Source organism: Mycteria americana, chromosome 2 (genome assembly GCF_035582795.1).
Source record: "Mycteria americana isolate JAX WOST 10 ecotype Jacksonville Zoo and Gardens chromosome 2, USCA_MyAme_1.0, whole genome shotgun sequence".
In the NCBI taxonomy this organism is placed as follows: domain Eukaryota; kingdom Metazoa; phylum Chordata; class Aves; order Ciconiiformes; family Ciconiidae; genus Mycteria; species Mycteria americana.
In genome coordinates, this window is record NC_134366.1 from 157,348,920 (window position 1) to 157,364,778 (window position 15,859).

Here is a 15,859-nt window from a genome sequence, read left to right on the forward strand (position 1 = left end):
CATTGCGTCCAGTGATAGGCCACAAAGGTGATTAAGGGACTAGAGCATGTGGCATACAAGGAGTGGCTGAAACAGCTGGGATTGTCCAGCCTGCAAAAGGCTCAAAGGGAATCTTATCAGTGTGTATTAAACTTTACTGGGGGCAGGAAAGGCAACAGACACAGACTTTTCTTCAGTGGTGCCCAATGACAGGACAAGAGGAAATAGGCACAAACCGAAACATAGGAAAATCTGTTTAAAAATTAGAAAAATAATTTTCACTGTAAGGGTGATCAACTTGGAACAGGTTGCCCAGAGAAGCTGTGGAATCTCCATCCATGGAACTATTCAAAACCACCTGGACACAGCCCCGATCAACCTGCTCTAGCTGACCCTGCTTTGAGAAAGGGGGTTGGACTAGAAGCTCTTCAGAGGTATCTACCAGCCTCTGTGACTCTGTGATTCATTTGTGGTCACATCATTTCCAAATGTAACAACAGAATTGCTCTCAGGAAAAAAAAAATCCACTGTTTTTTAGAGTATGGCTACACGGGCAGTTTGGCACACAGTATACACACTGTTAAGGAGAAAAAGCCTACTTAATAAACAGTAGGGAGCACTTATATATTGGTGGGGAGATACTGAGGTCCTTCAAGGTGAAACCAAGCAGAACTCGATCACCAGGGTTTCACGTAGCACATTGCTAGTAGGGACACAAGGTCAATGTAATCCAACAGCTAGAAATAAGGAAACACTCCAGCAACCAGCTCTTACAAGGCATGAGCAGTTTCTGGACCTCTAATCAGAAGTTTCTAGACTTTGAGGTAATATAAAAATATTTTATTATCCAAGTTAATAAAAAATAGTATACTCTACCTGATAGCCAAATGTGTTGTTTTGTGACCCATGCCTTGGGACTCCTGGATTTTCACATGCTGTGCGAGTAGGTTCTTAAAAAAAATTACAATAAATTAAAGACAAAACAAATTACAGTATTTTAATGAATTACACGAATGTATCACAAAATTAAGTTTGTCCAACAATGTGTAATAAGCCAATGATAAAAAGAAAAATAAAGTGACTTGATTCTTAAAGAGTATAGAATAAAACCAGGATAATTCAAAATAGCTGAAAATTCCTAGATTGACTTAGCAGGAAAAGGAATAACAAGCATTTCAAGAAACTTCAGTAATATAGGTGTAACCTTACCTATACATCGAGGAGAAGAACCACTCCATGTGCCATCTGCTTGGCAAATCCTGGTGCTGGAACCAACCAAAATAAAAGGAGGATTGCAGCTGAAGGAGACTTCTGACTGATAGATGAAGCTTTTGCCTTCTCTTTTCCCTTGAGCAGGTACTCCAGGGTCACCACAAAACTTTGCTGTGAGAAAAGACATGATAGAAATGGAATGTGTCATTTATTAAAATACACAAAAATAACACTTACCTGAACTCAGTCAAGTAGTTACTCCATATTTTATATTTATTTTATTAAACACAGGTCAAATACAGAAACATTTAATAGGAATTCAAAGAGGCACTAGATAGCCAATCTTCAGTCTGCTTCAGTTTGCAGTAGTTTTGCTAGCTGTTCAAAAGGCCTACATAGTGGCCTTGGTCAGTAGCTTGAAGTTGACACTCAAGCTTACACAACTTGTTTTATTAAGGCCCAAATATCCACAATTCACCTCTGCCCCAAACCACATCAATTAGAGAGCAATCAGAGAGTGTACCAAACCTTCATGTCAATCTCCTGTCCTCTCCTGCTTTCTGCCACCTACCCAGTGCCGAACTTTTTTGTATGATTAAAGGATTTGTCAGACAGGTTTTAGGAATCGTAAATTCTTACTTCCTCATCCTTCACTGATAGATAAGAATTGGTATGTGTGGAAGTACAACACTTGAAAGTTAGTATAACTAAAAAAAAACCCCCCCACATAGTAAAGAAATTTCAGCAGCAATCCAAAAGTCAAACACTAATAAGCTGTTATTAGGTGGGATAAATTTGACTCATAAGAACATATTCTTAAATTGATCTTTTTACTTTATACCTATCATCTAAAGATTCCTTATGTTGATAGCACAACTAAGTAAATGCACTGCTGGCAAATTTACTGGCCGCCTTCTACAGTATAAAGTACTGATTATTGTCAGAAGCTGGATTTTGAATAATTGATTCAGGAAATGCAATCAGCTATGGTAAACCCTGTGCCATCAGACTATGTTATCCCCTAACACACCGTGAATTCCAATATTGTAGAGTCTAATTTCATATCAAACAGAAAATGCTGGAATACACACAAAAAAATAGAGCACTAACCCAGATGTGCAATGACATATTTCTAAAAAGGCATGTTGTACAGACAGTGGAATTTTCTGCTCCATCTTTCTCTTCTACAAACAAAATTTCAATTACAACTCTTAAACAACCACCTTCAAAATACATTTCTAATATCTCTGTCTTTGTCACCTATGCCTTAAGCTTTCCAAAGGACCTGCTCACATGAAATGCTCCTGCTCTCTACCTGTTACTGCAGACACTGACTGTACAGGAAATCCATTCACACACACGTTGAAGAAAAAGGGCTTAATCTATAACATACCAGAAATATATACAATTTCATGGCTTTAAGTAGAATGGGACTGTCTGCAGAACTATAGGCCAAATTCTGAAAAGATCTATGAATTGGGGATAGTGCCACACAGTGAACATCATTGTGTGATTGACAGATCATATTGTAATTTATGTTTTCATTAGAAAATTCTGTGGAAATTTTAATTTGAAAATACACAAAACACTTAGAGATTTTTAACACAGAGGCTTGACATTTTCTCCTGAACAGTTCTTTGTACCAACAAAGTAGCAACCTCTCTCAAGGAAAAAAGATCCTGACATTAAAAATTGTTTTTTTGGTAATTTTATTAATTTTTTATAAAACTAAGTAAACTCCACCACTTAGTTGTCAGTCAGCTCTGCCCAGTCCTTGAATAGCTACTGAATATCTACCTTCTATATAGGTAACCATGGAAATCAGGCACCATGGTAAAACACAGCAGTTTTCCTCTGATATTGGAACAGGGGACTACAGAACAAACTAAAGCTGCAGCAAACTGGAAGCTCTGTGAGTGCTCCACTCCCAATGGAAATATTTACCTAAGGACTCTGAGAGCCTTTAACAGAGACAAGGCTGTGGAGCTCTGACACTAAGGCTGTGAGGCTAGTATCATTCTTCAAAGACATTTAATTGATTAACAGCAAGTTATATCTGTAGTTGGGAATTTTCAGGCATAGGCCTATATTTTTTTTTGCCATCTATTGCCAAGCTTATAAAAACAGCAGTCCTTTACTCAAATTACTATATGAATAATTAAGCAGACAAATTTACTAGGTCATAGATGACAAATACACAACCAAAGACATGAACATATTCCATTCTGAATAATTATTCATTGTTATAACTATACCTTGCGTATCTTCAGCTACAGGCTTTATGGAACCAAGCTGGGAACTAAATTTCTGATGTCAGGGACTGCTTAAACATTGCTCATTGAGAATGACTTTCACCAGCTCCTTCTCATTTCTGCCAGATGGCAGCTAGTTTAAGCTCTTTGACAAACACTGGCTGTCAATTGATTTATCTTGCAAGCCAATGGGTAACCATTGCACATCAACAACATTCAGTTAATGTAATCTCTGCATGAAACAGCCTTTAATTCCCATGCAGCTGTATTCTGTGCTAACTATACCTTTTAAAAAGTTTAAAGGTGGAGCCCCTTTTTCAGAGCATATTGCAATATTGAGTATTCCAACCTCAAAGATGACAAATAGCTTGTAGTATCCAAAAATGAATGTAAGGACACAATATTTCAATCAAGAACAAATGATTAAAAGAATTTTTCATGGTCTTTAATGTTCATAATATAGTGGACTGTAGAAGAGCTCCATCTAGAGAACTTAAACAACAAATAGGGTTTTTTTTTTCTTCTAGAAACAATGCCTTTCACCATGTTGCAGCTCTGGCACGTACAGTTTCAGCAGCACTAAGCAACTGTTGTTGATGATATGAGAATATCATTAGGAAAAAAAGGAAAAGAAAAGATCATCTATATGATATGCTTTCATGGTAGTAGGATATAGCAAAAACAGAGAACATTTTTGAAAGGGAGAGATGAAGAATGCAAAAAATAATAAAAGAATGGAGAACTGCATTTTGCAACATTTAGCAAGCTACCTGGCAAGCTCAGCTACTTGGCAAGCTCGAATTAAACTTCAGAAACTGTAAAGCCACGAAGATGAAATTACCCTCTTCCAGTTAGACTCCTTGCTCAAGACCATTACAGAGTTTCAGTGGTATAGCTATTCTGCAAATAACTACCTCCACTGAAGAACCTCCTTCTTCAGTGCAATCAATTGAATATCTCTCAGAAGCAACACAATCACTTCTTTAAAAAGATTTTTTAAATACTGAGTGGAATGACACCAACCTAAAGAAAAAGTCACATTTGCTATTGTAATGAAATTTGTAGCAATATAAAAATCCATCAATGTTAAAACTTTCAGGTTAACAAAATTTACTGCATAAAACATATAACTTAATTTAGCGTAGGGGGAAAAATAGACTATTGTCAAGGAATCGTCCTGGGGCCTAGTCAACATTACTGACAGAAAAAACTCTCTGTGACATCAAAGAAAATTTAGGATGAGTAATGAGCAAATAAAAGATTATAATGAAACTTCCCCTATTCTATATGTAGCTGGATCTGAAAACAAGACAGCACCTCTTAATCTTGTTTTGCCTTGGATCATTTGGTACGCATTGCCTGTAATTTTTTTTTTGTGTGTTTGTGTTTAAGGCTTCCTATATGCTCACAAAGGATTTACAGATATTCCTATGTCTTCCTTGATCTACAAATTATGTCACAATTTTGCAAAATACAGGATTGTATTTTTTCCAGGTTTGAAATTAATTGAGCCACTGCTGGGGCGGGGGGGGGAGGGGTGTAAGAAAAAAAAAAGGTGAAAACTTCAAAGAGGAAAAAGGTACTATAGTTGAATAAATAAATACAGACTATAAAGTAAATACATACGCAAGCACTGAGGTACTTCACCACTCCATGTTCCATTCCCAACGCAAGTCAAAACAGCGGGAAAAGAGAGTTCATATCCTGGAGAGCAGACGTAGCTAATGCTAAATCCCCAGTCCAAGTTTGTTCCTTCCAGCCTTCCATTAGAGATCTGCGGAGGAGTTGGGCAGGTAACAGCTGCAATAATATTCAAAATAATTAGGCCCAGCTGCTGTAAATATCCCCAGTGTACACAATTACTAGAAGAACCATATGTGCTAATTTCACCTTTTTTAGAGGACAATACAGTCAGGACATGCTACCTTCCTCACTGTATTCTTGCCACATTTCCTGAAGTAAGTACTTCTGGTTTCCTCTATTTAGGAGACAGTGGCTGATTGATGAAGTGTCTTAAATAAAACAGGATGCTGCATCAAACCAAATAGGAAGACTACCTAAGAATCAGTATGGAGACTATGAAGTGTACAACATTTAAGATATGTCTGGTAGTGTACTACAAAATTATTTTGTTTGTCTGCTTAGACAACATAGAGTACAATTACCTTTAGTTACCGTGGTAATAGTCAAATACTTTGTTCCTGTTAACCAGCTTAGGCATTTGCTAGATATTAATGCACAGGGATGAAATTCCAGTATGATTGTTCCAAAATACGACTTGAAAGCCTGTTTCTAAGTGCCACAGTCTGGTTAGTATTTGCTTAATGAATAGCTCCTGACCAAAAAGCATCTAGCTTCTAGCTAGAGGGAGAAAATTTAAGGATTTGCAACCTCTTGAAATTGTCAGTATTGCTACCTCTAAAAAGGCCAACAAGAAGTATTTCAGTATAGCTTCTCATTTCCAGGCCTGCCAGGAAAAAATAGAAATATCTTCTACTGAGTTGTAGGAAAGAGGACTGAAAAACACCACAGGAGGACAGCAGAAATACACAGACATAACTGTAGTGATGAAGATAAAAGTGTTATTCACTGGATAATGGGGTAGTAACAGATAATTGCTAATTGAGAGCTGAAGGAAAAAGGGTATAAAGGAAGTTAAATGAAAAAAAATCTCAATCAAAAAGAGAAAGGGGGAAATTTAGGCCAAAGTTTCTAGAATGAATGAGAAAGAGAAAAGGGGTAAGAAAGAGAAAAGTTGGGAGAATCTGCTGGCAAAAGAGAAAGAAAGCAAATGAAACTAGTATGATTTAATTTAGTGGAGACAGTTGGGGTAAATGAGACGAGGTGGTGACTAAAAATAAAGCAGAGAACACACAGGTCACAATAATGGAGGAAATTAAATGCTGCAGTCATAACCTTTAAACTTATGTTTAGACAGCTGTCATCTTTCAGGCTCAAAAGAAGTCAGAGGCACTAGATCAGGACTACTGCGTATTTGAATATGATCTGCAGAAGGTTCACCATGTACCATTTCTCCATTCTTGTTATACTCTTCAGTGAGAGAATCTCAACTATTTATACCACAAAGATGCACTGCAGCATCATTCATGGCTGTTTGAGAATGCGGCATGAAAGTAGTACTATTATCAAATAAACCTTTGCCAACCAGTAAACCAAATCTAAATTTTAAGGCCCTATTTTTTATACTTTCTGTTTCTCTTGCTCTGGTTCATGGTTTAAAAAAAAAACCAACAACCAACCAACCCAGAAAAGGACATGATAGCTTTTTGCCACACTTTCATGATGCTTTAATAAAATTAAGTCAAAATAAGTACTCCAAGCAGCAAAAGTCTGTCTGCATTCTCCAAGAGCTTAATGACTAGTCCTTTTAAAAGGATCTGTATGTTTTAACTTCCGAGCTGAATAATAAAGGAAGAAATACAGGTCAATAATTAGGAAAGGAGACAGAAGAAGTAGCATGAAAATAGGTGTAATATCAGAATTTTGGTGTGAAAAAAACAAAACAAAACAACACCCAGCAACAAGGCAGAATGCCTCTCTCAGTATTTTGGCCATAAATATGTACAGCAATATTTCTCAGTTTAAGAGCTGAAAGTATATTACAAATGCAAGTCTGCAGAAAAGACAATGCTTGAATAGTTGAATATTTAGTTGCTGATGAACATACATCCTTTTCCAACTAGGCAAAGCTAGAGAATTATTTATATCTTCTATTTCAATGGCATGGTGACAATTATGCATCCATTTTCTGCCCAGTTCATTTTACAATTATTTTGACTAAATGGTACCAGAGAACCCTGGCACTTCCTCTTGACAGTAAGAACTAATTATTATATGTTTCAAACACACTACCACATATTATATATTACTTTTATTTACACAGTCAAAGAAATGGGTGTTATTAACTTACACAGTGCATTCACACAAACCTGTGTGGAGTAGAATGAAATTCTGAGAACACTAGAGATTCTGCATATGATTATTATCTAGTATTTGTACAAGCCATAAATATGTATGACCTAAAACCAGAAAGACTCAAAAACTCAAAGCCAAAATTGACAGTCTAACTCTTTCTTTGTATGGTTCTGTTTGAATCAAATCAGAGTTAGATCTCCTGCTCCCAGTTAGGTGTCCCTAAGTAGTCCCTAAGAATTTGAGGCTGGGATACTATATCATAAATACTCATTCTGTCTTATGATCTCTTAGCTGTTTGTTTACAGCCAGTCTTGGAGACAGACAGACTCTTGGTCAATAGGACCAATATGGCCATTCTTCGGTTCTTAAAATCAGTTTTGTAATTGAAGCTGGGCCTGGCTAAGAGCACAATACAAATAGAAAAAAAAGTGAATTGTTAAGAGGATCTCGAAGTCTGACATCCTCAGGAATGTGTTGGGAAAATAACTTTAAAAACTGATATCCTCAAAGGTGAGTTAGAATTAAACTGGACTTGGTAAAATATTGGGAGAATTGTACTTAGCAAGGAAAGTAATTGCAAATGGGGTGGAGATTTGAAATTTATTATTTGATCTGTTTTGATGAATGAATTCAGGGAAGGAAAATGAGAACTGCTGAGCAGGTATGTAACGATACTTCCTGAAAACAAAACAGAAGGAAGATAGATGAGAACAAAGTGAGTACAAACTTAGCCGACTAAATTTTAAAAGAATAGAGATCAGACATACTTAGTGTGAACCCAGAAAGAAAACACTAAAATGGTAATGCTGCTTCTCTACATCTGTGGTATCAGGAAGAGTGAGAAAAATGACTCTAGAGAAAAGATGTTTTAGGGTTTAACAAGCCAGTTTCTCAGATAAAAATATTTTGATGACACAGATAAAGTGGTCTTTCAGTAACGTTCAGATTTTTTGCTGTTTAAATTTCAGCAGAGAGCATTTAAAAAATCCAATAAAACAGAAAAATCATGAATGCAATTAGCAAAAGAGAGAAAAGGAAGATTTTGAGACTAACCCTTTGTTTTCACAGCAGAGAAAATAACATGAAGCAGAAAAATGTTTATTAGGAATTTGCTAGAAGGATTTAGTCTTTTTGCTGAGTATGTCGATACAGGACAGTGATGCTCAAAGGTGCACATTTAGATCAGAGAAAAATCTTAGTATTATGGATAGGATAACCCAGAACAATTTGCCTTCGGCAAAGTTCAGTTGTATATATGCAGACCTTTCCCAAAGGTGTCTATCACATGCTTGAGTGGTCTTTTTGTAAAGATGGGGATATATATAAGGCCATTTTTGGTATGACATGCTAACCTTAACAAACAAACAAACAAATCTAAACCATTGTTTCATATTGGCTAATTCAGTTTAGCAGCAAAGTAATAAAATGTTCTATAAAGCTACAAAAAACTGTTCAATATACTGTGCTAGTATAAAAAAATAAAAGGGAAAAGAAGCAAAGGATGAAGTCACCATTCCTGCAGCCAAAAAAATCAATTCAGTATATTCATTCTAACAGTAAGTTTTGATTTCTGTGGAAATATTTGGCTGACTCATTACAATAAACAGTGGTTGTAAATATCATAGAAGAAATAGTTGACAATCAAAATAAATGTTGTACCTTTGCATGTTGGGATTACTCCACTCCACGTGCCATTGCTAGTACAAGTGCGAATTAAGGAGTTATTTGATTCCATCGTATAACCAGGTTGGCACATATAAGTAACATTTTGTCCAACAACATAATCATCGCCATATCTCATGCCATTGGCTGGGACTCCTGGATCTCCACAACTGATAACTGCAAGTAAATAGTCGAGGAACAGATTTTAAAACCTAAATGTAATCTATTTATATATGAGGGGAAAAACATAGGGCAAAACTAGGAATTTACTGGGGAAAAAAGGAGAAGGAAAAAGTATCATGAATCTTATCTCCATCAAGAGAAGATAAACATATATGTCATCTGAATTAGCTGCCAAACACAACATGTGGAGCTGTATAAAAGTTATATTTGGAGAACATCAATACATCTGTTCAACAGTAGAAGTAACGGACTGTACAATTTTGATAAGTAAAATTTCAAGATTATAAAATGAAAAAAAAAAGTAAGAAATAATCCATATGTCACTACCACCCTTTGATACCCTCAAATTTTCCTATCATTTCAGATTTCATTATTAAAGAAGCAGATATCTATTCTTTAGTTTACTTTTCCATGGGTACAACCTGAAAGGAAACAGAGTCTGGAAAATTTAAGATATATGTCTGCAAAAAGCTCCCACCTTGTAAATTCTCACATGGTTACTATGTACATAAACAGATGAGAATGTTCAGGCAACCCCTAAACATGGGCCATGGCCAGCGCCAAAATTAGGCCTATAGTACTTTAATGAATGGGAGTGGTTGTAAAACCTCTTGTGACTTCTAGTGTCAGGAGATAATTTAATCTGCTAATGAGATTAAATAGTCACAAGGAGTTAATAAAGAGTTATATCGTTATAATCTGAGAATAATGTTAAAATAGGTAAGTTTCTCTCAGATCTGGTCAATTGGATCTATCAATTTCTGGAACAGTTTTCAGAGTAAGAAATCTTGAGGACCCTAGTGGCAATGATAAAAAGCTGTTGTTTTCAGGAAAAAAAACAAACACTGGGAAAAAAAATCTAGTTCATACAAAATACAGCACCCATGTGTTTTACAGTTTATCTTATAGTGAACTTGACAATCCCCCTACAGCACTGTTATTACTTCTGGAAAATTGTGGGAGGCAGTTTACTGGGCAGAAAGCACATCCTGGCCACTTCTAACTCAATGCCAAAGCATGACTGATGTGAATGGCACCCTGTCTGTACCATGGTTTCCAAAATGAGAAAACGCATGACTCATGGCTGTAACATATTCTGGCCAGGTTCCTTGTTCTAAATAATTGGGGAACTGAGAAACTGTCGTGGTTTAGCTTCAGTTGGCAACTAAGCACCACATGGCCGCTCGCTCACCCTCCCCCCTGCCCCACCCCGGTGGGATGGGGGAGAGAATCTGAAAAACAAAGTAAGAAAACTCATGGGCTGAGATAAGAACAGTTTAATAACTGAAATATAATAATAATAATAATAATAATAATAATAATAATAATAATAATAATAATACATTGTAATTAAAAGGAAAACAACAAGAGAGAGAGAGGAAAAAATCCCAGGGGGGGACGGGGCGGGGGGAGTGATGCAACCACTCACCACCCGCCAACCGATGCCCAGCCAGTCCCTGAGCAGTGACTGCTGACCCCTGGCCAACTCCCCCAGTTTATATACTGGGCATGATGTCATATGGTATGGAATAGCCCTTTGGCCAGTTCCGATCAACTATCCTGGCTGTGCCCCCTCCCAGCTTCTTGTGCGCCCGGCAGAGCATGGGAAGCTGAAAAGTCCTTGACCAGTGTAAACATTACTGAGCAACAACTAAAACATCAGTGTGTTATCAACATTATTCTCATCCTAAATCCAAAACACAGCACTATACCAGCTAGGAAGAAAATTAACTATCCCAGCCAAAACCAGGACAGAAATCAAAGTATATAGTATGCCTGCTCTACAGTTTATCACAGTCTGAGTGATCAGATACTAATTAAGCTGCATGTATCAAATCTTAAAACAAAGGTCCCACACGATTGCTGTCTATGGATATAGAAGAGACTATAAAACATACCACAGGGTTATCTCAGTTAGTCTAAAGGTAGTTAATGCAGTGATAAAGAAAATTGGAGATCAGCCTATTTTATTTTACCTAGTAACACGGTAATTTTAAAATTTTTTTAAACTTAAAAAGTCATAGATCTTGTCATTCTTCAAAAAATATAGAGCTGTGAAAGACAGAACTGTTTCTCTTAGTTACACGAGTATATTCAAATACTCTACATGTTCTGCCTTCCTTTATTCGACATATTCATTTTACTATCCTTAATGTTGCAAATTCAACTAAAATCATCCTTGATATTTTTCCAGGTATATTATTGTTTTGACTGGATGGCAACATGATGCTCATGCCTTTGTCCTTTTTTCCCTAATCCTTGTTTCACCCCTTTAGATTTTCCTGTATGAAGAATATTTCAAATCATTGCCTTACGAATTTAAGAACGTGCAAACACCATACACCATGTATGATCAAACAGCTCCACAAACTATCCATTTGTTTTATACTGTTGAAAACGACTTTTGTTGTTTATTTAAATCCAACTAAAACCATGTTCTCAGCTTTTTCATTCACCTTCCTTACAATCTCAATTTATTTCTTTTGGTCATTAATACAAACTTTTTGCTTCTTCCACTGTTGCTGTTACTGTAATGATTGTACCCTTTCCTGCTACTGACACTTTAACATTGATCCGTTATACAGCAAGAGCCACCATGGCTTTAGCAGATCTCTAGATTGTTCTACCTTCTCAAAATTCCTACCTTCCTATCGTTAACTTTTCAAGCTATATTTCAAAGAAAAAGAAAACAAAACTAGACCTTATTTTCTTTCATGTGTTTTTGCCCTTTGGTACTTACTAGTCTTCATTTTACTGTAGGAAAAAAAGTTGCATGAAAGAAAAGACTTAGGGTGAAAAAAGAGTCATTCTTCATATTACTGTGCTGTAACATTAGAATTGTTCATAGAGGTGGGTTAGGAGTGGTAAGGAAAAGATCCTTTTGCTCTTTTTCTTATACTGCAGCATTTGACTTTCAAAGAAAGCAAAAGCAGATGTAAGGAGGTGACCTAGGTTTTACTGAGATACTGTGTTTTGTCATAAACATAGGAATAAAGCTTTAACTAAAAGAAACACGTAGTAGCTACTTAGAAGGCTCAGTGGCCTTTTCTGAAGTTCACAGACTCAGACAGTCAGAGGATCACAGAATGGTGAGGCTGGAAGGGACCTCTGGAGGTCATCTTGTCCAACTGCCCTGCTCAAGTAGTCCATCCAATGACCCAAAGCTGGACCACCTCCACTTAAGTCACTGTGGTAGGCTGAAACCAGCTTAAATTGTTGTAGTGATCCTGACCAGTAGACCATTGTACATCGAGGAGTCGGTGATCCACAATACAGTTAACCTGAGGAGCCCCAGGCCTGTGCTGCAGTGTGCTGCACACCCAGCGTGGCCTTCAGACCTGTGCTGTGCGGCACAGAGCCCTTGGCCAGGGCACAGCCTCAGCCAGCTCATTGCAACAGAGGAGCTGCAGGCAGCTCCCGCTCAGTATGAGCAATTACACCAGCTGCATGCCCTTGCTTTTTATCTAGCAGTGCAGCAAGAAGTTCTCATGAGAACATTGTTTCTGTTTGACTGTAGAAATGATAGAGTTCTTTCCTTGTAAGAAAATCCTATAATAGCTTGAACAACCGAAAGGGGAGAATCTTTGCTATGGACAAGGTCTGCGTGGCATGCTGCACATGGGTCAGAGTCTTGTTGAATGCTACACTGCCCAGGGCTCCCAGCATCTAAAGGGTCACAAGATTATCTATGCTATTCTCTTTTTATAGTGGTAGCTCTAAAAAACAGCATTTTCAATAATACACAAGAAGCAGCCCATTACTTGGTAGCTGTAATAAGTATAAGCTGGCTGTAAATTTTGATAACACCTGGACTAAACAAAAGTGGCATACCCTGAATCTTCCTATTATTAGAGACATGAGACAGAACAATCAATTAGGACACTGATATGTGTTATGTGTCTGCTTAAAGTGGTGTTGGGGCCCAGAAAGAAGGTGAAGATCTTGTCTGGAGAAAAGAACCTGGAATTGGGGAAGATCCTAGAAAAGGAGGAGATGTGTGGAGACAAATGTCAGGGGATGACCCTAACTGATAACACCTGAGTTTCATATGAACAGTGGCACAGCATGAACCAACAGGACTTTGAACCCATCCTTCCCAGGAGAGCAGAAAACTCCCCAAATGTAACCCTGAGGGGGGGTGAGGAAGTGTGACATAATGAGGCAGGTAAGAGCTCTAAACTGCATGGTTCTTAAATGGACACCAACATCGAGATCAGGTTGCTGCAGGTTGCTGTTTACCCGTGACAGCCACTGGGGACAGGTGCTTGCCTAAGCTGTTCTGGAAACCTGCAGTGGTTCCATGAGGTTCCATGGCTTGAACAGGCAATAAGCAAATTTTTTGAATTCTTGTCATAGTAAAAAATGGAGAGCATGTATACTGGTTTTGGCTGGGATAGAGTTAATTTTGTTCATAGTAGCTCATATGGTGTTGTGGGTTTGTGATGAAAACAGCATTGATAACATAGGGATGTTTCAGCTCTTGCTGAACAGTGCTTGCAGAGCATCAAGGCCTTCTCTGTTTCTCATGCTGTCCTGCCAGCGAGTAGGCTGGGGGTGCACAACAAGCTGGGAGGGGACACAGCTGGGACAGCTGACCCCAACTGACCAAAGGGATATTCCACACAATATGGCGTTGTGCTCAGCAGTAAAAGCTGCAGAAGCGGGGGACATTCGGAGTTATGGTGTTTGTCTTCCCAAGAAACCACTATGCATGATGGAGCCCTGCTTTTCTGGAGATGGCTAAACATCTGTCCACCAATGGGAAGTAGTGAATTCCCTTACTTGCAGGCACAGCTTTTGCTTCACCTATTAGATTGTCTTTAACTCAATCCACAAGTTTTTGCACTTTTACCCTTCCAATTCTCTCCCTGATCCCACTAGGGGCGGAGTGAGTGAGTGGGCGGCGGTGTGGGGCTTAGCTGCCTACTGGAGTTAAACCACGACAGCATGGTAGGGACAGTTAGGAAAAAAAAAAAACCACCTGCCCTGTCAACAAAGTCTGTTGGCACTGCCAATTCTACTGCTTTGGATACACTTTGAAATCATTATGAGAAAATTTTTCCCTTACAATAGATAATCTTTTTCAGGCATATTTTATAGACCTGGAGATAAAACTGGCAGGAGAAGGAGAGGGGGTTGTTAACTCATGATCTGTTAACTAGCTATTTAGCTAATATTGTCCGTTAACTCTTGTTAATTATCTATTAACGATTTAACATTGATATATTGTCATAAGAGAGAACATAGCAAGTTAAGTATGATGAAGTTTAATATATTTTTTATTTTATATTTAGATGTGCTAGGGAACTGTAGAATTAAAGGTCTGTAGAAAGGGACAGAGATTGGACACAGCTCTGAGTGGCCTGCTCTGGCTGATCCTGCCACGAGCAGAGGGGCTGGACTACCCAATCTCCAGAGGTGACTGCCGACCTCAGCCATTCTGCAGTGCTGTAAAGTGCCGCTCCATTTCTGGGTATTTTAGAGCTGCTGCTAGTACCTGTATCAGCTTAGATACAGCTTAGATCTACTAGCATCTAGTAGCACTTCCACCCCCATTTCGGAATTAATTAACAGTCAGCAATGATCAAAAAGGCAGAAATTAGTCAGGCTGAGATTCTCAGAGTTCATACCTTTTTTGGTAAGATTTTTATTCAGTCATTCTTTTCATATTCTGATCACGCCAGAGGATATGCATATAACTAAAAACCCCTAAATAAAATTATCACTGGAATAAAGTGTAAGGGGATATACTTTTTAGATGTGTAATCATAACAGAGACAGAACTGTGTATTAGGAATGTCAATAGATTTATTATATAACTAAGTTAAAATACCTATATATTAATTAAATCGAGAATATTTTTTCTATTACATATAATCTTCACAATGCTTCTCTTTGTCTTTTTAGGATACTTTCTCTGTTAAGACATTTTCCTAGGTTTTAAGCAAAATCCCAAGTTTCTACCTGAGTAGTGTTTTTTGAGAAGACTGTTCTAGCATGTACTTCAGCTAAATGTCATTCTAAAATACGAGAAAAAAATATAGATGCAGTTACCAGCACAAAACACCTTTATCCTTGGTACAAATAATCTGGTTCTCATTATAACTTGGAAAATAATAAATAAACAAAAATATTGGGCTCTCTCACAGGTTTGCTGACTGCAAAAGCAGATGTTCACACAGTTACCATTAAAGATGGATTTAAAAACACAGGAAGGAGAAGTTTTCTTTATCATCTTACTTTTGGCCTCTATTTGGGTTGCTATAAGTGTGTAAAGTAGCCAACTCTATGAAAACTAGGGTACTAGTTCAAAATTTAAGCAACAGTTTGCTATACCTCTGATGAGGATATATTTCCTCAAAATGATAGGCAGTCTCATGTGTCACATAAATGTAAAATTTTCATAATTGTTACTAAAAGATTAACTAGGACATGTAATAAAGCAGGAACAGATGGGCTTGAAAATAAACTGTAGCAAAATGCTTAGTATGAATGTGAGAGAAGCTGAAACAGCTTCTGTTATCTGAGTAACCAAAGCAAGTATAAGGTTGCTGAAGAGGCCAAACAGAAGATGTTACGTGAGAGCGGGACAACAGTTTTGTCCTCAGAGTCACTACAAAAAGAATTCTCAAGCA

General features: G+C 37.5%; 1 protein-coding gene across 1 annotated transcript in view; it reads right to left on the bottom strand.

Moving 5' to 3' along the window:
* Positions 1–15,859, bottom strand: part of CSMD3 (CUB and Sushi multiple domains 3) — a 774,333-nt gene that overhangs the window by 30,799 nt on the left and 727,675 nt on the right. Inside the window, exons 60-63 of the mRNA XM_075495159.1 lie at positions 9,039–9,218; positions 5,070–5,243; positions 1,189–1,362; positions 856–929 (exon numbers count right to left, since the gene is read on the bottom strand). Coding sequence (XP_075351274.1) covers positions 856–929; positions 1,189–1,362; positions 5,070–5,243; positions 9,039–9,218 — 602 coding nt within the window. The remainder of the gene's footprint in view (positions 1–855; positions 930–1,188; positions 1,363–5,069; positions 5,244–9,038; positions 9,219–15,859) is intronic.